Source organism: Hemicordylus capensis, chromosome 10 (genome assembly GCF_027244095.1).
Source record: "Hemicordylus capensis ecotype Gifberg chromosome 10, rHemCap1.1.pri, whole genome shotgun sequence".
NCBI lineage: Eukaryota > Metazoa > Chordata > Lepidosauria > Squamata > Cordylidae > Hemicordylus > Hemicordylus capensis.
This window is the reverse complement of record NC_069666.1, coordinates 9660412-9684156: the sequence shown is the minus strand read 5'-3', so window position 1 is coordinate 9684156 and position 23745 is coordinate 9660412. Positions and strand designations below refer to the sequence as shown.

The 23745-nt window shown below is 45.8% G+C and overlaps 2 protein-coding genes across 3 annotated transcripts in view; both read right to left on the bottom strand.

Annotated features, from left to right (window-relative positions):
• CEMIP (cell migration inducing hyaluronidase 1) overlaps nt 1-23745 on the bottom strand; it is a 165339-nt gene that overhangs the window by 127969 nt on the left and 13625 nt on the right. The gene's annotated exons all lie outside the window — the stretch shown is intronic.
• Nucleotides 1-23745, bottom strand: part of LOC128335069 (cell surface hyaluronidase-like) — a 76553-nt gene that overhangs the window by 51056 nt on the left and 1752 nt on the right. Inside the window, exons 4-14 of the mRNA XM_053272861.1 lie at nt 19742-19911; nt 18091-18279; nt 17631-17800; nt 16035-16244; nt 12540-12745; nt 8780-8849; nt 8194-8322; nt 7059-7144; nt 5975-6106; nt 5837-5872; nt 3363-3515 (exon numbers count right to left, since the gene is read on the bottom strand). Coding sequence (XP_053128836.1) covers nt 3363-3515; nt 5837-5872; nt 5975-6106; nt 7059-7144; nt 8194-8322; nt 8780-8849; nt 12540-12745; nt 16035-16244; nt 17631-17800; nt 18091-18279; nt 19742-19911 — 1551 coding nt within the window. The remainder of the gene's footprint in view (nt 1-3362; nt 3516-5836; nt 5873-5974; nt 6107-7058; nt 7145-8193; nt 8323-8779; nt 8850-12539; nt 12746-16034; nt 16245-17630; nt 17801-18090; nt 18280-19741; nt 19912-23745) is intronic.

Sequence of the window (23745 nt, the reverse complement as noted above, 5' to 3'; positions counted from 1 at the left end):
TCACAAGAATCCTTTGAAGCAGATCACATCCAGAGTTATGGGCCCTTCATTTCTTTCAGAGGAGGCATTAGACCTGTTCAGGCTTTCACTGAACGCCACTGTACACACTTACGTGGCTGTGAGCGAGTCAGAAGTCCCACCCCCAGCCTGTCACTCATCCTCCTCCTGACCTCGCTCTTCTTAGCGCAGCCTTCATCTGAAGAGATGAGGGCTGTAACCATGACCATGCCTGTTTCCATTATCGGGAGGTTAGGGTGCCTCTCAACAGGCAAATGCAGCGATAAGCGTGGAGTCGGGCGGTTGAGTGATGGTCTGGGGGCTGGACTTCTGACCCCTTTGCAGCCATATAAGCATGTACAGCGGCATCCGGTGAACGCCTGAACAGGACTATTGGGGGCGGGGGGCAGACGGGACCCTGTTCACTGGTCATGCTCCCCAATGGGAGGGCACACACTAACCACGCCCCCTATCATTAGCATGAAGGTGCTCTACATGCACACAGCCTTTTCACACTAGTGTCCAACACATGGAAATCGGGGAGCATGGCCAGCCTGTGCCCTGCCTTCGAGGGCATGGCCAGTGTGTACAGTCCCATCCCCCCCCCCCAAAAAAAGTGGGGGATAAATGAGCAAACAGTGCTTTAGTGGTTTGGACACTCTGCTAAAGGACATGGCCTCTATTGTGACGGCATATTATTTATTTATTTAACACATTTTTATACCGCCCCAAATGCACGTTCTCTGGGCGGTTTACAAGAAAATAAAAACTACCAATAAAAGGTTGAAACATTTCAACAATTAACATTTAAAAAGTTAAAACTAATAACACATAATTAAAACACAATTAAAACAGTATCTAATTAAAAGCCTGGGTGAACAAATGCATCTTGACTGCCCTTTTAAAAGTTGTAAGAGATGGGGAGGCTCTTATTTCAGCAGGAAGTGTTTTCCAAAGCCTCGGGGCAGCATTGGAGAAGGCCCTATACTATGCAACAATCATCACTTTCCCCCCACTCATGCATTCCAGAAGTGGCTGAGCAATATATATTGAACTGTCTATATGCAAACCAATGTCATTGGCACTGGGGAAAGGGTCTTGCTTTTAAAACACACACACACAGAGAAAGGCAGATTGCAGGGCTGCGCAAATTTGGCCCTCCGGCTACTGCTGGTCTACAACCCCCATCACCCCCTGCCAAAGGGGCCAATAGTCATGGATGATGGGGGCTGTAGTCCAACAGCAGCTTGAGGACCGCAGTTGTGCAATCCTGGCCTAATGCATGCTCCAGCTATGTACTTTAACTGCTGCTGCTGTTTTAACATTATTCTCCTTTCTGTAATAAATCTGATTTCTTTTACCATGCTTCCCTGTTCTAACTCTGTTAATGTACACACACACACACACACACACACACTTTGGACATCTTCTCCTCTTCTTCACTCTTGGCATTTCCCCACCTTTCCACCGCTCTGATTTCTGGCCTGAAGCCACATCAACTCCCCTTGATCCCCTCATTCTATTGTAAAAAGTTCTTGCGTGGCGATCTGTCTTTCGGCATGACAATTCCGTCTCAGGTCTTCATCAGTCGACTTAGAAACATTCTCCCCCTCTCAGTTGGATTTCACTTGACCATTATTAATGCCGGGTGTCTGAACTTAAAATCCCACACACACCCCACCCCCCACTACCGCTGGCTGTGTTTTCTGTATCTGTCTTTGCGGGGAGTTAGGAGAACAATTTTGTTTAGGCTTATGATTCCGTTTAGGCTGGACAGCTTATAGATTTCTCAAATTCCTTTTTAAACAGTATATTTATCATGCTTCCTTCCTTTCACTATACAGTGTTGGATGAACCTTCTACATTGCTATTAGCATTTTCTCTCTCAGCAATGGCCAACAGCCAGACTAAATTACTCATGAGCGGCCCCACTGCAATTAAAAGTTAGATATGTTCGCCATCTTCAAATCTTTACTTTTATTTATTTAAACCAGGGCTGCTCAACTTCGGCCCTCCTGCAGATGTTGGCCTACAACTCCCATAATCCCTGGCTGTTGGCCACTGTGGCTGGGGATTATGGGAGTTGTAGTCCAAAAAAAGAGCTGAGGGGGGGAGTTAGTCGAGCAGGCCTGATTTAAACATTGATATCCCACTCTTCCTCCAAGGAGCTCAGAGTGGTGTGTGCTGTTATGTTTATCCTCACAAGAACCCTGCGAGGTAGGCTAGGCCAAGAGAAAAGTGACTGGCCCACAGTTACCCAGTGAGTTTCATGCCTGAGCAGGGATTTGAACCTGGGTCTCCCCAGTCCTAGGCCAACACTCTAACCACTACACCAAGCTGGCTCTGAAAGGCTGTCACACAGCCTCCTGAGAGCAGCACTAGAACCAAGGCTTGCAATTACAAGGAAGCAGACTCAGGCTGGATATGAGGAAGCATTTCCTCACTGTAAGAGCTGTTTGACAGTGGAACAGTCTGCCTCATGCGGTGGTGCATCTGGCCCTCTGGCACACATGCGCATTAGGTGGCAGATTCCTGCACTGAGCAGGCCATTGTACTGGAAGACCTCTGAGGTCTTGTCCAACTCTAGGAGCATAGGAAACTGTCATATACTGAGTCAGATCCTCGGTCCATCTAGCTCAGTATTGTCTACACAGACTGGCAGCTGCTTCTCCAAGGTTGCAGGCAGGAGTCTCTCTCACTCCTATCTGGAGATAGACCCCTATGCTGCCAGGGAGGGAACCTAGAACCTTTGTCATGCAAGCGTTACTAAATGAGTAACTAAAATGAATGACAGGGAATGCCCACTGAAAAGCCCTGGTTCCCTCCAGATGGCCATGGAATGCATTGAATTTCTTTGGCCTTTTAGAAGGAGGAACATAGGAAGCTGCCTCCTACCGAGTCAGACCCTTGGTCCATCTCGCTCAGTATTTTCTACACAGACTGGCAGCGGCTTCTCCAAGGTGGCAGGCAGGAGTCTCTCTCAGCCCTATCTTAGAGATGCTGCATCCTTAAGGAAAAGGGCTGCTCTGGGAAGAGAATGCTTGTTTGCAGAAAGACTCAAGTTCCCTCCCTGGCATCTCCAAGATAGAGCTGAGAGAGAGAGATTCCTGCCTGCAACCTTGGAGAAGCCACTGCCAGTCTGGGTAGACAATACTAAGCTAGATGGACCTATGGTCTGACTCGGTAGAAGACAGCTTCCAATGTCCCTAGAGGAACCTTAGGTTCTGCATTGTGTATTAACCTGGCTTAAGCATGTTTAGAATGGTAACCTTAAAGATGCTGTCTTGTTTCCAGGAGCTCTAATCCTACTGTATTTTGCCCCATAGTCATTTCAAAGGGACGCCATAATCCATGAGAGGTCTTACTTGTTTCGGGGCAGCGTTCGATATTCTCCGTTGGCTCCCCTTCCCCAGTAGCGGTTTTGTCCTCCCCGGGAACCGACGTTGCTGCTTTCCCCAACAAAAATAGAATGAGTCACTTCTAAGCTGCAGCCTTCGTCTATGGGGAAGGTTCCATCACTGAAGAAGAAGAAGAAATCAGCCCATAAATATTAGGGATGTGCAAAAAATTCAACCGAATCAATTCGAATTTGATTCAAATTGACTCAAAGCTGCTTGTACAGAATGGGCTTCATTCGAAATGATTCAAATTCACCTGAACTTGAATCGAATTTGCTCGAATTTGATGTGATTTTGATTCAAATTCACCCATATTCAAATCGATTCAAATGAATCCCATTCTGTGCATGCAGTTTTGAGTTGAATTGATTCGAATTCAAATAGAATGTCAAGTTTGTTGCACATTCCTAATAAATATGTGGTGCAGTTCACAGCTGTTCTGACAGTTGAAAGTCTCTTCTCTGAATTTGACCCTATCAGATATTTCAGAAAAATGGGCAACCAAAATCCATCAAGGGGCTGAGACACCTAACCCTTTGTGGAAAGGCACTTAGGCTTAATATTTTAGAAAGTTTATTGTATTATAGGGTTGGCCTGGAGTCTCCAGGAAACAGCAACAATCTCCAAGGAACTATTAAAAGCAACCCTGGAGATTTTAATGCCTTGATACTGTCAATAAGACAAAGGGGTGTGGGGGAGGGAAATCACAAAGAACAGCTTCAGTCAGAGTTGGCAAGCCTATTTTATTACCAAATGAAGGCTCCTCTTTTGCTTTTCTACACCACCATATTTGGAACAGTTAATCAATCTGTACAGCAAAATCACAAATGTAAAAAAACTTTTAAAAGGTCACACAAGCAGCAGAGGGAGCCAATTCAAACACTCCAAGGCAGCAACCATTAAGGCTAGAGTGACTGGGCACCCCCAGCACCAACCGGTTCAAGGACAGAAGCAGCATTTCTTCATCCAATGCTTATGTTTCTTTATGGCAGGGGTTCTCCAGTGTGGATCCCCAAATGTTGTTAGACAACAACTCCCATCATCCCCTGCCACAATGGCTTAACAGTCCTGGATGTCTGGGGACTATAAATCAACAGTTCTCCAACTTGGATCCCGGATGTCCCTGGCTGAGAATCTAACCCTTTGCAGGGAACAAATTGGGGCTTTATATTTTAGAAAGTTTATTTTACTATAGTATGGCCTAACGTTCAGGATTAGCCTGGAAATCCCTGGATGCTGTCGGATGACAATTCCCATCATCCAGGAAGCAGCACCAATCCCCAAGTCACTATTCAAAGCCACTCTGGAGATTTTAATGGCTTGATGTTGTGAATTATACTGGGACAGTCATTGAAGCTCTTCCCACGATCAAGTGGGAAGGGATACCCTGTTTTGTGGGAAGGAAGCCTGAAAGTGCTTACCTCCCCACAGATGATTGACATCTTCTTCCTGGGTGGGCTGATTGCACTCCCAGATGTGCAGCAGCTTTCCTCCAGTGCTCCGGCACCCAGCTGCGGCTTACTCGGGCTCTCCAGGGGTCGGGCGAAGGGAAGCACCACCGCACGGCACCCCACCCCCAGAGCCCCAGTAATGTACTGTGTTAGTGTGCGGTGCATTTTTGGAATCCCCCCCCCCCGAGTGTGCCCACTGTGGCTGCAAGCAGCTGCGGCAGACATACAACCAGGAAAATGGGGTTACCGCTTAATGCCAAATGTTGGGATGAAAACACTGGGTGACCATCCCGAGAGCTTCTAGAAGCATCTGGTTGTAGGGATGTGCAAATTAATTCAGATTCAGATGGATTCGACTCGAATCTGGGTGATCTAAATCGAATCACCCCTTAAAATGGCAATTCAATACAAATTCTAATCGAATTTTCAAAATTCAGCTCAAATCAATTTTAATTTGATTCGAGAGCCATATGGCAGCTTTTAAAAACCATTAGGGCCCTCTGATTGGTTTTAACATGTGCCAAAACAGAGTCAAATCGATTTGAATTCAAATTGAATTTTCAAACCAGATTTGAATTCAAAATGAATTTTCAGAATTCAAAATGAATTGAAAAATTCATTTTGTGCACATCTCTATCTGATTGGCCTTTGCTGAAAAAGAACACTAGCCTAGATGGAGGAGTGTAACAATATAGGAAGCTGCTTTATCATCTCTACACTGGTCTCTCTAGCTCAGCACTGTTTACATCATATATCATATGCTCAGCACTGTCTACTTCACAAGCATTGCCTTACTCTGAGACTCTTCTGTGGCTATTCTCTCTTTCTTGAGAACACAGAGAAGAAAAACTAATCTTCACCCTGAAGCAGAATAAAAGCCCTGTAGGTTTGTCTTTGTGCGGCTCAGGAGGAAAAAGGTAAGCTAGCAGGAGACTAGTTCACTGCAAAGTTTCCTGCAAAATAGGTTCTACTGGGGAAAGGACAACTTACCTAGCTAGAGTTAGCCCAATCCCATTGTCCGCGAAACTAGGAAGAAAGAAACAGACACACACAAGAAGAGTATAAATTGTGAGAAATGCATGGGACAGAAGCCAGCAGAAAGAAATGGCTGTTTCTTTGGTCACCTACCCGCAATTGCGGAAGACAATGTCACCTCCTCTGGCCCAGGCTCCATGGTCATTATTTTTAAAAGCAACGAGGCCATCAATGACAGCAGGAACCCGTGGCTTCTCGGGGTCAGCATCCTGGTGTGGGCGGAACCTGGAGCAAAGAACCAAGTTAAAAACTGCGACCCCAGCAGAAGAGAAAACAGACTTCGAGACAGGGGGCCCCATCAATCAAAGCTAACCATGCTCCCAAAAATACCAAGCTGAAACGAAGGCCCAGCATTTGTATTTTGGGCCACGTCCATGCAGGCTGGAAGGCATTCAAAAATGTGAGCTTGGTTTATGTTACTGCACGTTGTACTGCATGGATAAATATAGCAAGCCTGGAAGAGTACAGTAGAAACCTCTGGACTGTCCGCCGTAAGGAATGGAGATGGTTTATAGTCCTGGAAGATGTCCCAGGAATCCCTCTCTGCAACTCAGCTCTCCCACTCCTCTTCCTTCCCCGATCCCCAAATCTGGTCTGTGGTTCCTAAAATGCTCCAAACCCTGGACAGGTTCACACACACACACACACACACACACACACACACACACACACACACACTAACTACCGGGTTCCTTTGCACCAGGGGTAGGCAACCTTGACACGCCAGCTGTTGCTGAGCTACAACTCCCATTATCCCCAGCCACAATACTCTGGGCTCCTTGGAGGAAGAGCGGGATATAAATGTAAAATAATAATAATAATCTCCTACCCTATTGAGGACCGTGAGAATAGTCCTACTCTTTGCCCTCAACATGGGTAGTTTGACCCTCATCAGGAGCCCATGGGGTTATGCAATGTATCCCCAAACCCAGACACACGTTGCACACCCAATGGACCTTTGCAACTGACAAGCTATCCCTCTGTGTATGTTCACACGCACACACACGCACGTGCGCACACACACACACCACCCATCAGATTGAGTTAAACAGACTTTCATACCTCCCCATGCTTCAAAACATGTCGGCAGAAGCACTGAACAGCCTGGAAAGCCCCTAAAGTGATCAACTTAAACTAAACACACTGCAAAAGGCCTGGTGACATTCTGTTTACACACCTGGCATTATCCACTGTCAGATATTCTCGAGGATTTTCAGCACTGGCTTTCGTCGTCTTGACTCCTTTCCCAATAAATAAGCCAGCCTGGAAAAATATATCTTGTAAAAATAGATCCACCATATGAGTTCAATTATTTTCAAACAGGCAAACTACACCGTAATTGGTAAAGACCTGAAGTCCTTTCAAGGGAAAAGTTTAGAAAGCACGAACAGTCATTGGCACTGCAAACAGTGGGCATACTAGGTGGTTTCCAGTAGGGTTTTTGTCACCCTGAATCAGCAATAGCTATGCACATGTGGGAATGCCCCCTCACCCCGCAATGGGATGGGTTAGCACAATGGTAGAGCACATGCTTTTCATTAGAGGATCCTGAGACACCAGGTTCAATCCTTGACATATTCTGTTAGAAAGATGGTAGCAGATGCTGAGAAAGACTATGGCCAATTAAAAGAGAAAATGTTCAGCTACATGGACCAATGATCTGACCCAGTACAATACGGAGCTATAAGAGCTGGTCTTGTGGTAGTGAGCATGAACTGTCACCCTTGCTAAGCAGAGTCCACCATGGTTTGCATTTGGATGGGTGAGCACTGTAAGATCTTCCCCTTAGGAGATGGGGCTGTAGCTCAGTGGAGGAGCACCTGCCTGCTTGCATGCAGAAAATCCCAGGTTCCCTCCCTGGCATCTTCTGGTAGGGCTGAGAGAGACTCCTGCCTGTAACCTTGGAGAAGTCGCTGCCACTCAGTGTAGATAACACTGAGCTAGGTAGACCAATGATCTGACTCTGCTTAGGAACTATGGTGGCTTAGGAACACAAGAAGATGCCTTTTACCAAGTCAGACCATTGGTCCATCTAGCCCAGTATTGTCTACACAGACTGGCAGCGGCTTCTCCAAAGTTGCAGGCAGGAGTCTCTCTCAGCCCTATCTTGGAGATGCTGCCTGGGAGGGAACTTGGAGCCTAGATGCTCTTCCCAGAGTGGCCCCATTCCCTGAGGGGAATATCTTACAGTGCTCACACTTGTAGTTTCCCTTTCATATGCAACCAGGGCAGACCCTGCTTAGCTATGGGGACAAGTCATGCTTGCTACCACAAGGCCAGCTCTCCTCTCCTTATAGAAAGTGTCCACGTACCTTAAAGTTGGAATGAACTCGGTTGTTGTAAAATGTCCCCAAAGGAGTCAGTTCAGACTGCCCGGCTGGATATTCTCCCTCAGAATGCCCAGTAGGAACCCGGTGAAAAATGTACCATATTCCAACGTCCTGAAAAAAGTAGATGAGGCAGAAGAATTCTCAGATCCTGTTTATGCCACATTCTGCTTGCTGAAGTAAATATTTTATTTATATTGATTGATTGTTGAATTTCTATGCCACCTTTCATTAAAACAATCTCAAGGCGGTTCACACAAAAGTTAAAACAAGACTATAAAAATCACACAATTAAGATACTAAGCTAGAATATAAAAATGCAAATCTAATTTAAAAACATGGCAGAATTCAAATTCATAAGGTAACTTTTATAAACACACACACACCACTACCACCACCACCACATACAAACTGTAACACACATCTGGACATACGTATCCTGTTCCCCAAGGGGAAACAGGACAGCGCAACCAGCTTAAAAATTAAAAACCATTTAAGATTTTAATACAGATGCAACCCCTCAAGAGGCTTCCTTTCAAAAATGGGCCACACCATTCAAGATCAGGGTTACCTGAGCACCAGCAGCTGAGTTCTGTATCAGATGATTGTTTGGGTTCGCAATCCAGAAGGAGCTGACAGCCCTGAAAAAGGAGATAAATTCTGGATTTATTTTAAACTCACTATGCAGGAAGTAGTAAAAATGTTCAGAGCATTGCACTGCTGGAGGTTAGCCACAATACTGCTGTGAAGTTTAAAAATCCCACTCAATGCAATAAATAAATCCTTTGAGAGAAATTAAATGCCCTGTGTGATGTCAGATGTTTCACGGTGCCTTGCACAGCACATGCTGTAAATTACGAGAAGAAACCATAAGCATGAGAGCTGGGCCATCCAAAATGCAAAGTTCTCAGAAACTGAATCCTGCTGTCCAGCACTTCAAATCTTGGAGCCTAATTGGATGGGCTAGTTCATGAGACACAGTAGCAGAACAAGGCCAGGGGAAATCCAAGCAGTGCTGGCATAAGGAAGAACATTCAAATGGTTTCCCTTACCCCAGGGGTTCTCAAACTTGGGTCCCTAGATGCTGCTGGACTACAACTCCCATCATCCCCAGGCACAAGAAGGTTGGGGATGATGGGGGTTGTAATCCAACAACATCTGGGGTCCCAAGTTTGAGAACCCCTGCCCTACGCATTTACTGACAGGGGGCAAAATGTGAGTTCTCTTGTACAGGCCCCCATGAAATCCGATTCCTGGCTCATTGAGTACTCTGGGTTCCCTCTGCCACCATTACAAAACCCAAAATATGAGTGCCAGGATATACATTACAGTGCCTGAGGAATACTGAGGAAAATGCACTCAAAGTATCCCCATCAAAACTGAAAAGACAAGTTAAGAAATTCTTAATTTATCCCCAGTGAAATTAAAAGGACAAGTGAAGAATTTCTTGTCTTTTCAGTTTCGATGGGGATACTTTGAGTGATTTGCCTAAATATGTCAACCATTAAGTCAAGCACAAAAGGTGGTCTTGGAAACCTGAAAGGCCTCTTTTGTCAAAAAATCTCCAGATTAGGAGTGAGGGAATAGAAATTAAGACAATCCCTCTGAGCCATTTTCCCACTGAAAGCTCTCCCCCAGTTTGCTGGAAAGACCCACTTTGGGGATAAGCAGATGTTCGGGAGCAATTTTTGACAGGGGGGGAACAGTGCAGGGTGGAGCATTAAACACCCCCACATGAGGTGGTCCCAATCTGGATTATGAACCCTGGCTGCTTTTTATTAACAACAACAAAAGAGGCATTTCCTGAGGCCTTCTACCCAGACTTAGGATCTGTGTGTGCTCCCAATTTTCAGTTGAGTGGAAGCAAGGTAGGAGGAAAACCTGGATAGCAGTGATTGTGTGGAAGCAAGGGAGGAAGAAAAACTACCCAGGTTTCCCTCCTACCTTGCTTCCACACAACCGAAAATTTGGAGAATACACAGCTCCCAAACCCGGGTAGAACACAGTTTTTGATTGTAAACAAGGAGGTTTACTTCTTGTTTACTTCCTCAAGGCCTTCCTTTAATGGCGGTCTCAATGCAATGTACAGTTTGGCCCTGAGGTAAAGCAGACATATCAGCTCATGCTAGGGTCACCTCTGAGGTAGAGGCAACCAGGCAAGATACAGTCAAAGCCGCCCAGGGAGGATTCAGGGCAGAGCAAGACAAAGGAAACAAAACAAATAAGCATGCCTGGAGGTACAGCCAAAGAGATGCAGACAGTAGCAAGAATCGACCAGCTTGGTGGAAAACACTTCCAACTACTTTTCAAGGGGGACGCTGGAGCCAAAGAAAGCAAAGAGATGCTCTAGAGGCCTCAGGTATGCTTGCATTCCAAGGCAGGGTAGGGCTCTTGGCATAGGAAGCTGCCTTATACCCTGCCTGGTAGCAGAGAAGGAGAGCTAGTCTTGAGGGAGCAGGCATGAATTGTCCCCTTTGCTAAGCAGGGTCCACTGTGGTTTGCATTCGAATACATGTCTGAGCACTGTAAGAGATTCCCCTTAGGGGATGGAGGTGCTCTGGGAAGAGCATCTGCCTGCAGAATGTTCCAAGTTCCCTCCCTGGCAGCATCTCCAGACAGGGCTGGGAGAGACTCCTGCCTGCCACCTTGGAGAAGCCGCTGCCAGTCTGTGTAGACACTACCGAGCTAGATGGGCCAATGGTCTGACTTGGCATAAGGCAGCTTCCTATGTTTCTGATGCAAGTGCTTCGGCAGAGGTGTTTACAGCTCTGCTTTGCAAAATCTTGCAACTGACAAGTGTCCCGGGATTGAACTGGGGACCTTCAGCATGCAAAGTGATGCTGTGCCACTGGACTGTGCTTCCTCCCCAATCTTTGGAGGCTAAGAACACATCAGCATAGGAACACAGGAAGCTGCCTTCTACCAAGTCAGATCCTTGGTCCATCTAGCTCAGTATTGTCTTCACAGACTGGCAGCGGCTTCTCCAAGGTGGCAGGCAGGAGTCTCTCTCAGCCTTATCTGGAGATGCTGGCAGGGAGGGAGCCTGGTACCTAGATGCTCTTCCCAGAGCGGCCCCATCCCCTAAGGGGAATATTTTACAGTGCTCACATGTATGCAACCAGGGTGGGCCCCGCTTAGCAAAGGGGATAATGCATGCTTGCTCCCACAAGACCAGCTCCCACAAGGGGACTACGCCACAAGATGAACCTGTTAAGATAGATGCAAGCGATGGATGACCTAGATCTTCTCAAACATCACACTGCATGTGCATACAGTGGTACAATTTTTCTCCTTTCTCTTGCTGGAATCAACAGTATGAGCCCTATGTATATGTTTCATTTGACACATATACCACCTATGCATAATATATGCATGTACAGTTATTCACCTGTTGTAGCCTTATTTGGGCATTACATTGTATGTGTGCACAGGTGTCTGTACACATGTATGTGTTTGTGTGTGAATGACTGTATATTAATTTGTTTTAAAAGCAAATCCTGGGTGCACACCTCCACAAATTCAGGGTACAGTTAGGAGGTGTATTATCTTACGTGTGTTGGACATAATATATGAATAATTGTATTACACACAGATCTGCACAAGCATTAACTATACACTGCTTGTACGCATGTTGAGCATAAGCCTTATTCGGGTAGTATGTTCAACACATGTGCAGTAGTACACTTCCTATATGAATCTGAGAGGCCTGTGCCCAGGTTTGCTTTGAAAATGAACACATGTATAGTCATTCACACACAGCCATGTACATGTGTGCAAGCATCCACACGCACATTTAATGTAAAATCTACATGGGGCTCCAGTCCTGCTTAGAACCTGAATAGCATTTTGGGTGTCCCATTTTAATGTGTTTTTACGTGCAGTGAGTTGCCTTTGTGGCTGAAACGCAGGATAAAAATACAATTAGAAAACTTGCTTCGATTACCCTGTGTAGAATCCAAGGGAAGGCCGTGGAGTTGAATCAGGAATATTAACAGTTTAATGAAAAAGATATTATGTACAGAGAGACAAATACAGACTGCTTTTCAGTGCTGTTGCCACTGGCTGCTTTATTTGTAGCCCCGCCTCTACTCCAGGACAGAAATATAAGTAACTAAAGCCCCATTCAAAAGCTGGCCTGGATCAAGGAATGGATTAACCCAAAACACCCCCACCCCACAGATACACACATCAGTTCTGGTTCAGCTCCCTAGCCCAGATGTTCACTACCTTGGGTGCCCAGATGTTGTTGGACTACTGTTGAGAATTGTGGTGCAACATCTGGGGACTCAAGGTTGAGAATCCATGACCTGGTCTCGTAGAGTTATACTTACATACAATCCATGCTGGGCACAGGAACATAATTCCCATATACGTTATTTCGCATGGCGAGACACATCGCTTCATTGCGGTCCGTTGGCAAGATGGTCCCCGCCTTGGTAAGAAGACCCAGATTGTGATAAAATGTGTTCCGCTGTTCATTTCCATCTTCAAGGAAAAAGCAATGTCCCAGAGTGTCATAACCAACAGTGTCTTTGACCTGAATGAATCACACATGGGAGAAAAATGGGGTGATGGTTAAATTCTTCTTCATTTGAGGGCTGCAGTTGGGACTTTGGGCCCTCAGAAATGTCCCAGGGCCCCTCCCTAAATGCTCAGCTTTTATTCAGAACTTGGACTGCAGCTCAGCCATCATCTGCTTTGCATACAAAAAGCCCCAGGTTCAATCCCCAGCATCTCTAGGTTGATCGGGAAAAACTCAGTATAGACAATACTGAACTAGATGGACCAATTTTATTATTTTTTAAATTTATGTATTCGATTTATATACCGCCCCTCCTAAAGTGGCTCAGGGTGGTTTACATTAAAATCAAATACACATAATAAAACAAAATTTAAAAGAACCATTACCAGATTAAAATCAAAACTAAAACTAGATACCATTAAAAGCCAGGCTAAAAGGATGGGTCTTTCAGGCTCTCTTAAAGGCCTCCAAGGAATCAACAAAAACAACAAATATTTATATACCGCTTTTCAACAAAAGTTTCCAGAGAAACATAGAGAAATAACAAACAAATAAGATGGCTCCCTGTCCCCAAAGGGCTCACAATCTAAAAAGAAACAATGGATAGACACCAGCAACCGTCACTGGAGGGACTGTGCTGGGGGTGGATAGAGCCAGTTACTCTCCCCCTGCTAAATAAAGAGAATCACCATGTTCAAAAGGAGCCTCTTTGCCCAGTTAGCAGAGCAATCATCTCATGTCCATGGGGAGTGTATTCCACAACCTAGGGGTGGCAGCTGAGAAGGCCTGATCCCAGGTTGTCACCAGATGAACAGGTAGCATCCAAAGACAGACCCCTCCTGATGAGAAGTGAGGATCTTGTAGAGAAAGGCACTCTTCTCAGATGACCAGATCTTAAGCCATTCAGGGCTTTTAGAAGGTAATAACCAGCACTTTGTACTTTGCCCAGAAACACATTGGCAGCCAGTGCAAGTGGTTAAGAACAGGCATAATGTGGTCTCTCCAGGATATCCCCAATTCCAATCTGGCTGCCGTATTTTGGACTAACTGAAGTTTCCGAACCACGTACAAAGGCAGTCCTGCATAGAGCACATTGCAGCAGAAACCTGTTGGTTACCAGCTGGTGTACCACTGTTTTCAGAGCCACGCCAATGTATAAGACAGCTGCCTACGTAGCTTATGGGGATGGGGCTGTAGCGCAGTGAGAGAGTATCTGCTTAGCATGCAGCAGGCCCCAGGTTCAATCCCAGGCATGTCCAGATATGGCTGGGGGAAACTCCTGTCTGAAACCCTGGAGAGCCACTGTCAACCCGAGTAGACAATATTGAGCTAGATGGATCAGTGCTCTGACTCAACAGAAGGCAGCTTCCTATGAAAGTAACCAGACTGGAATCTAACAATCACATCTGTATCTTCCTTTGCATCTAAGGATTTCAGGGTGATGTACATGGAATCAACCCACATTATCCCCACAACACCCCTGTGTTGGTGAGGCTGAAATATGGCAACTGGATTAAGTAGACCATCAGGCTGAAGTGGGAGTCGAACCCTGTTCTCCCAGATCAAAGTCAAATGCTCAACCCACAACACCTCTCTCAATCCCACTGAAGAACCAACAAGCATTTGGCATTTATTTCTCAATGTTAGATTTAACGTGAAGCTTTAAACATGTTAGAGCTGTGTTAAGAGTTTTGCTGTGCACAGACTCATATTCCCTCCTACCATGTACCGTTAAGACTCCCCACGTTCACAGAGATTACTTCTGGCAAAGGGTCTGGATGATACATTCCAAAAGTATTCAGGCCAGATTGTTTCAGCCTCATGTTGTATGGTGGGTTGGGTGCCAAAGTTACACATGATTGAAGACCGCGGAATAGTCATCAATGCAGATTGTGAGAGAGCACCAAGGTCACTCTTTGTATTGCTGAGCTATATATAAATCTGGTATTTGGAAGCATCCCAGATCATCTCGGATTTAAAAGCCCAGGAGGGCTGTAGATAGACAAAGTCTCTCCCCTAGAGCAATGCTTTATCCTGGGTCACTTTCCCTTTCCAAGACCTTTCAATCAAATATGTGAAGCAGGAATGTGAACTCTGAGATAATCAGCCCGACAATTATTCTTGTTTAGGCCTCTGAGTTCTAACCTTCCACTTTCTCCACATAAGGAAGGCACACATACTGCAAAGCATATGCACAGTTTTCGTATGATGCTACATTCTTTAGAAATGCAAGTCAGTAGGACTTTGGTGCTTCATTTTATCTGGAGTACACCCCTTGAGGGGGGGAAGCCAGTTTATGCACAAAATGGACCTATTTAATTAGTTCACATGCAATATATTTAAATGTGGTATATAAATACTGGCCGACATCCAAACTAAGCTGCACACAGATAATGTTTCTGTGCACACATGGAGGGGGAAAGGCAGTTTTTCACGGTCCCTCTGCAGCTGTCTATGCCTTCTAAAAAATGTCCCTGAGAGTTGCAAGACACTCAGTGACATATTTTGAGTCATTTTAGCCTACTTCAGAGATGTGTGTGTGTGCGTGCGCATATCCCTAATAACTTCTGTATTTACAGGCCAATACAGATGATACAATACAATACAAAACCTAAAAGGGATATTTTTATTGCAATCCACCATCTTGAAACAAGATGGAGGCTACTCAAATTATAAGCACCAGCCCTTTAGAACTCATGAGCTTACAGTCCAGTACAAGCCAAACTTATGGTACACTGGGGGAAAGTCTAGGTAGGACAAGGCTGCTGAACTTTGGTTCTCCTGCAGATGCTGGACTACAACTCCCAACATCCCTGACTATTGGCCACTGTGGCTGGGAATGACAGGAATTGTAGTCCATGGAGGGCTGAAGTTGTGCAGCCCTCACTTAGGAGAGCCTGAAGGGTTCGCTTTTATACCAATTGGCCATCTTGAAACAAAATGGCTGCCTCCATCCCTTTAGAACTCATGTGCCTACAGCAAGGCTGCACAACTTCAGCCCTCCTGCAGATTTTGGGACTAAAACTCCCACAATCCCTGACTACTGGTCACCAGGGTTGGGAATTATGGGAGTTGTAGTCCAACAACTGCTGTAAGGCCAAAGTTCTACCAGCCTACAGTGACTTTTCTACCTGAGCCCTTTGTCATGAAACTTGGACCTGTTGCAATGCTCTTCGATGTTCATAGAAAGCAGGCTCCAATTAGCACGGCTTACAATTTCCTGTTTCATCTATACGATCTAGAAAAGAGTAGCCACTTTATAAATAAGAACACCTTAGTATCGCTATGAAATAAAATTGCCTACCAAAAGGCCATGAGCTCCATGGATGGCAACGCACCGCGAGAAGCAGTGATGGATGGCCAGATTGTCCAGGTAAGATGGCGGGTCGTAGCCTCCTCTCTCATCCACATCTCCAGTCAGGTGGAAGTGCACGGGATAACTCCCCAAGATCTGCTGGCCCATGTTTTTCAGCTCTACACCCGCCAGATGGACGGAGGTAAAATTCTTTTGAATCTATTGAGAAAAACAGATGTCCAAGGGAAGAATTGGCAGCAGAAAGGCTGGGTTGGGTGGGGGGAATAGCAACATAAATAATATCCAGACAAACACGGTTTCCATCATGCAAATAACTTTGCTCAGAAGCCTCTTACGCAACGGTAGCTTATGACAGATGGATGTCTGGTGAGGAATGCCTATCTGGCTAGTGCCACACAGAGCAGATAGTCTAAACTGCATTGATGGCCTCATCCTGCAGGCTGCTGCACCAGCAAAACAGGGCACGGGGTAAGGCACGGGGCTGCTGCACCAATACGAAATAGCAGCATTACATGGGACCGCAAAGAGATCCAGGTTATAGCATCAGTGCAGCCATAGAGGGCAAAGCGGCTGTGCTAGCAACGGCTACAAGTACCAATTGCCGCAGGTTAGAATAGTCCCATGTGAATGAGTAGAACGCAGCCTGACCCAACCATACGTTAGTCTTGAGTTACTGGACTACAATTCCCATCATCCCCAGCCACAATGACTGTCCAGGGCACTGGCACCTTGCATGAGACGGAACGGCCATTTAGGAACCTTACCACAAACATCCTGTTTCCATCCGAACTCTGTTAAGCAACCTAATGCACAACAGAAGAGGCACGCTACTCAACTTCTACTCTGCCTCAGTCTCCTGCCAACTGAGCCAAGAGGCACCTTTGTAAAGTGGTGGTTCTCTTTACTGAGCAGGGGTTGAGCAACTGGCCTTATCCATCCCCAGCACAGGATCCCTCCAGTGGCTGCTGCTGGTGTCTATCTTATGTTTCTTTTTTAGATTGTGAGCCATTTGGGGACAGGGGAGCCACATTATTTTATTTATTTATTTATATTGATGTAAAACGCTTTGGGAGCTTTTGTTGAAAAGCAGTATATAAATATTTGTCGTATTCGTACCTTGTTCTATTTTATTCTAGCGGTTAACTGGGATCTGGAAGCATCAATATTGCAACATTGAATCTTGTGCCTCATAATCCTTACTGACTGTTCTATGAAACTGGAACCATTTTAGAGAATTTTCCTTCTCACTCGAGGAAGGAAAAAGCAAAGCAATTCTGTCCAATGCTGGAGCTGACCAAATTCAGTGGCAGGGTACAGCAGTACCTGTAGTTGTGGAGAGTGCGAGTGAGAGAGATATGGAGTGAGTGAGTTTGAGAGAAAAGGGGAGCTGACTTTTTTTGCCTTTCAACAATGAAGAACCAGAACTAACTGGTAGAAAAATAATTGTCTGATATATCACTATAGTGATAGACAAGCAATATTGCATGCACTTGGCTGAAATTCTCTTTTGGAGTAGGTCTTGAGGAATCCATATTCTGGAATCTTTGGACTGGGTTTCATCAATCACCGCTGAAATGTACTTACTTTAATCTGCCCTCCGAACGTGTCATAGCTGAAAAACTGGCAATGGTTTGGCCCGTAGCACTCATCTTCCATCTCTCCTTGAACAACTATGTTTCGAGTCAGGAGACCAACCTCCGCTTTCATATCTACGCCATCCACAATTTCACCCATGTGAAGGTAGAGTGGGCTTCCTGACCAAAGGCAGAATGGAATTCCCTCCCTCATTAACTGCTTATCAATAAGAACATTGCAAAACATCAACAAACATCAAAACGTCAAATCTACTTGACCACCTTCCCTGTTTCCCACCTCTTCCCATCTTGGTTTGTTGCAACACAGTAAGTATATATAGTTTTTCCCCACAAGTTAGAGGGTACTTGCTACTGAAAAGGCTGAGAAATTGAGATACAGTGGGTTAAAAAAAACACACCAGTCTAATTGTCTCTATGAAGACACTTTATAGAGGCAAGTTTGGTCATACCATCGATCTTCACCTGGTTACTCTGACATTCAGGGCAAGGCAGCAGATTAAACTCTTCAGCCTGGTGCATGGAGTAGTCGGTGCTTGCAATAACAATCCGGTCTCCAGGGAGCCAACTAGTCACTTCGTCCATCAAATCCAAGATGATGCCTTTGGACACTTCAACCTTAAAGCCATGGTGGGGCACTCCTGGGAGAAACAGGTCAATCACGTCATCTTTGCGAGCTGTAGAGCTGCCAAGAAACTGTCTTACTCAAACCTGGGTCCCCATATGTTGTTGGACACCCATCAGTCCTAATGGCCACAATGGCCAAAACCCCTGCCCACACTCCCTACCTAGGGTTTTTTTGGGGTTTTTTGCACACCATCAAAAATCAGGAGCATGCACAGCTCCCAAAGCTGGAGAGGACACTTGTACTACCCAACTGACAGTTGTATGAGCAGCCCTATTCTATAGGACAGTAACCAGGAGAGATGCCACATTACAAAAACCCAGTTGAACTATATCATCATGGTAACAGTGCAAGCTAAGGGATGCTTGTCCCTGAATTAAATGAGCATGTGTGCATTGAGCTTCACTCTTGAATTGATGAGTGGATGGCATATTTCACAGGCCAGTGCCGTGGTAGAGCATGTCATTTTCATGCAGAGAGGTTCAATTGGGAGAGGAGAGCTGGTCTTGTGGTAGCAAGCATGACTTGTCCCCATAGCTAAGCAGGGTCTGCCCTGGTTGCATATGAATGGGAGACCTGATGTGTGAGCACTGCAAGATATTCCCCTCAGGGGATGAAACCGCTCTGGAAAGAGCAGGAGGTTTCAAGTTCCCTCCCTGGCTTCTCCAAGATAGGGCTGAGAGAGATTCCTGCCTGCAACCTTGGAGAAGGCGCTGCCAGTCTGTGAAGACAATACTGAGCTAGATAGACCAATGGTCTGACTCGGTATACGGCAGCTTCCTATGTTTCTAATTCTTGGCCTCTCCAGGTAAGGATGGGAAAGACCTCCCCTCCCCAACCCAGTCTGAAATCCTGCTATAGATCAGTGTAGACGGCCCTGAGCTAGATGGACCAAAAGTCTAACTTGCCAGAACACAGCTCCACATATCAGGAAGAGCCACCGCTGAGTAGTAGAAAACTTGCCTCATAAGAAAAGCCCTGCTGGTTCAGGCCCAAGGAAGTCCTTCTAGTCCAGCATCCTGCTTCACACAGTGGCCCACCACCAGATGCTGCTGGAAGCCTACAGGCAGGAGTTGAGGGCAAGCCATCTCTCCAGCTGTTACTCCCCTGCAACTGGTACTCAGAGGCATCCTGCCTTGGAGGCTGGAGGTGGCCGATGATAGACCTCCAAGAGCAAAAACTCACTGAAAATTGGCTGAAAACCGCTGGTCCCTCCATTTTTTAAAAAAGAGCCCAGCTCAAAATGGTGTCTGGAAATGATCTCCAAGGTCATTTCCGGCCACCCCCAAGCCACAGATACGCAAGTTTAACCCTTTTCCAACTGATTTTTTTTTCCATGAATACCAAGGTCAGGTGTCCATTACCCAACTGTGGGTACGTGAAACCATGGGAGCTGGACCCGCAATAAACCAAGTGCTCTTGCATGGCAAATACAACTGAATACTTCATCGTCGTCAAGGTTAGAAGAAGATTTTAACCTTTGATCCATCCACTGAATGCCGTGACTGTAAAACCAATGCCTTCATAGGTCTGAAAGTCTTTTGCTGCTACTGCCAACCTCACTGTTCCATTCCCTTGAGGCCAATTTGCATCTTCTGCGGTGGAAGATGGATCTCCTCCAAGGATCCCAACCAGAGCCCAGGGCTGTCTGGAAGGTGATAAAAACAGGACTGTCATGCCAAAGGTAACACCCAACTGTTCAAGCATTCTTGGCTGCATTTGCACTTGTATGTTGGGGCTTAAAGGCTGATCCCCCCCCCCCGCCAAAGTTAACTACCCTGGAAAGGCAGGGGAATCAGGTATATATACCGGTTTTGCTGATTCTTTTCAGAGACAACAGCGTTCACTTTCCGTAGTAACATCAAATGTACGTAAGCAGAAAGGAACCATGTTTGTGTATATATATTACAACTGTTCTGGTTTTTTTCTTTAAGGTGAGCTAGAAACATTACACCAGGACAGGCATTTGTCTCCTGCCCCCACTTTCCTGTGAAGCCTTTGACACAACCTACTGCAATTAAGCCTAACTATGCATACTTGGCATGAACACCTGTGCTTCTCCTATGGACCCCTGTTGTCTTCTATTATTGGTTTTATTTATTTATTTAGCATATTTGTGTACCGCCCCAAACTCACATCTCTGGGCAGTTTACAGTAAAACAGATTAAGAACAGCGCTAAAACATTAAAAACTGTTTAAAACAATGACAGATGATATACACATCAATTAAAGGCCTGGGTGAATAAATTCTAAGCTGGGGTGGTCAGCCAGAGGCTCCCCCAGCTAGTCCTGCCCTACAACTCCCATAACCCCCAGCCACAAATTGCAACAGAGGGTGATGGGCACTGTAGTCCAACAACAATGGAAGAGCCCCAGGTTGGTCACTCCTGTTCTAAACTATTTCCCCCAGAATGGAAGCTGCCATTGGGAGGGGAGGATTTCATCAGGACTGGGGCACAGGGCAAAGGGATGCATCGTGAGGGATGGGGCCCCCACTCAGTGGAGGAGCACCTGCTTTGCATGCAGAAGGCCCCAGGTTCAATCTCTGGCAGCATCTCCAGGCAGGGTGGGGGGAAACCCTCACCAGAAATCTAGGAGAGCTGCTGCCAGTCAGTGTGGACAAAACTGAGCTAGATGGACCAATGAACTGACTCAGTATACGGCAGCTTCCTATGTTTCTACAAATATCTAGGAGATGGGGCTGTAGCTCACGGGTAGAGCATCTGCTTTGCATGCAGAAGGCCCCAGGTTCAATCCCTGGCAGCATCTCCAGGTAGGAGTGGGAAAGGCTGAAACCTTGGAGAGACGCTGCCAGTCAGTGTGTAGACAACACTGAGCTAAATGAACTAACAGTTTGACTCGGTAGCTTCCTGTGTTTCCTATGTCCCAGTCAGGTCCCTCCTCTGGCTTATGGCTACTGTTTTAAAAGAAAAATACTCACAGACATGGCCAATTTACACACTTTCAACCTGGGAAGCATATCAGAGAACGTAACTGACTTGCTCTCATTGCTACGCTGGACAGACAGATGGGTGCTTCCAATTCTGCACAAAAGCACCCAGCCCCCAAACACCAAGGAAACACGACGTTCTTGCCTGAAACCTGTTGGCCTGGAGTTCTGCAGTCTTATACATGAAACACAGCCAGTGTAACAAGCAGCAGATGCCTCCTGCCCTAAATATTGCATCTTTCAGCACCGTCAGGCTAACCTAGACAAAGTTCCTAGAAGGTTATGCCCCAAAACACTTAATGGGGAAATGGTAAGGGACTGAGAGATAATTTCACTGCACCATTATTATGAAAACGCACGACAGGCTCTCCTGTCTTGAAATACTTTTCCCCGAAAGCCTCTTGGTTGGAGTGCTGCACAATCATATTTTACATCCTGTCTGCAGTGCAAGTATGAGTTTCAGCTTTGATGTCATCCGGGTTTGGTACAAAATTCTGAGGCATGTGAAAGTGAAAAGCCTCTCTGCATGGTATCCAGTTGCTATAAAAATCTTGGCATGGACTGCGGTACAACTGTTCGGAAGAGAGCCTGGGAGCTGTCCATGGTGGCCTGACTGGTTTTCAGCCACGCAGTTTGGGAGTTACTGCTACACTGATGAGGGCAAATGCTGAGTCTTGAACATATAAGCTCTAGTATCGAGTAACACAGATTTACGGTCCTGAAACAGCTTGCTGTAGAAGTATTAATGCTGTTAGAACTAGGTATCTTTATTGCCCTGGAGCTCTCAAATGTGGGTCCTCAGATGTCATTGGACTACAGCTTCCATCATCCTCTGCCATGCTGTAGCTGGGGATGATGGGAGTTGTCCTCCAATGACATCTGGGGACCCATGTTTGAGAACTGCGGCTAGAGCCTCTTGCTTACGACAGTCCAAAACCTCATCCCTGGAGCTAATAGAACATAGGAAGCTGCTGTTTACTGAGTCAGGCGCTTGGTCTGTCTAGCTCAGAATTGTCTACACTGACTGGCAGCAGCTCTCCAAGGTTACAGGCAGAAGTCTCTTCCAGTCCTACCTGGAGATTCCAGGGAGTGAACCTGGGTCCTTCTGCATGCAAGCATGCGGATACTCTTCCACTGAGTTACGGCCCTATCCCCTAAGGGGAATATCTTAAACTCACATGTAGTCACCCATCTCACATGTAGTCACCCCTCCAAAGACCCTTCTTAGCAATTCAAGCATGAATGATCAAGAGCCAAGAGTATAAAGGAGGCCAAATATTTTTCATTAAACCTAGTGAGCACTACAGACACCAAGCAAAGGGGTCATTGATCTAGATTTAACAAACCAAAATCTTCAGCATCTCTAGGAGGAAAGACAATTCTAAAGGGCCAGCAAATCAAGGCAAATAGTTTAACTGCCTGTTGACCCAAGTCCTATTCACATGTTATATTTAATACACATATAATCTGTGTGCCGTATACATAGGCACGGTTCTATATGCACGTACTGTTATTAACACCTTAAGTTCAACACATAAATAGCATTGAATGATGACCATTGTGGCTAAGGATGATGGGAATTGTAATACAACAACATCTAGGGACCCAGAATTAGGGGTGTGCACGGACCATTTGTGGCAGTTCGGTCCAAATTGGGACTGAACTGCCACTGTGTAGAGCGGTTTGGTCTAACTGACTGTCTTGGAGAACCGACAGACCAGCTCGAAGCGGTTCACAATCAAACCACTTGAACCAGCCCAGTTTGCGGTGGACTGATTCGACTGAGAACCGGTTCTGCACACCCCAACCCAAGGTTGAGAACCTCTGCTTTAAGTCACACTTTTTAAAAACAAACAAAAAAAACCTTCTATTATTTTTCCTAAGTCCACATTTCAAGATTTTTCAAGGGAACTTACAAACTGGAAAGTAATAGACTCTGACCAAAGATACTGAATTGGTGCTGCACACACCAGCTACAGTTTGGTACCCAACACAAAATGTGACTGTCTGAAATATACATGTCAGCAACATATTGCAAAGAAGGCCATCGTGATCCCTAATATCCTTAATAATACATAGATATTCCTGCAATGGAGAAAGCCATCTCTGATCTAATAAGCCTATAAGTTAAGGAGGTAAAGGCATCATCACATACTGTGTGGGAGGAGGCAATGGTAAACTCCTCCTTTATTCTACCAAAGAAAACCACAGAGCTCTGTGGGCGCCAGGAGTCAACACCGGCTTGACAGCACACTTTACCTTTACAGTAATGGTTACAAGATCAGAATGTTCCCGATTCAAATCTCAGCTTGCTAGGCAAGTCACTCCCTCTCAACCTCATTTGCAAGATGGGGGATAATTAGACTAGCTTAGCTTACCGCCGAGCTGCACAATCTCTTGTTGGACTACAACTCCCATCATCCCCACTGGCCATTATGGCTGGGGTGGATAGGACTTGTAGTCCAACAGCAGCTGGAAGGCCAAAATGGCACAGCCCTGCCTCACAGGGTTGTTGTAAGGATTACAAACAAT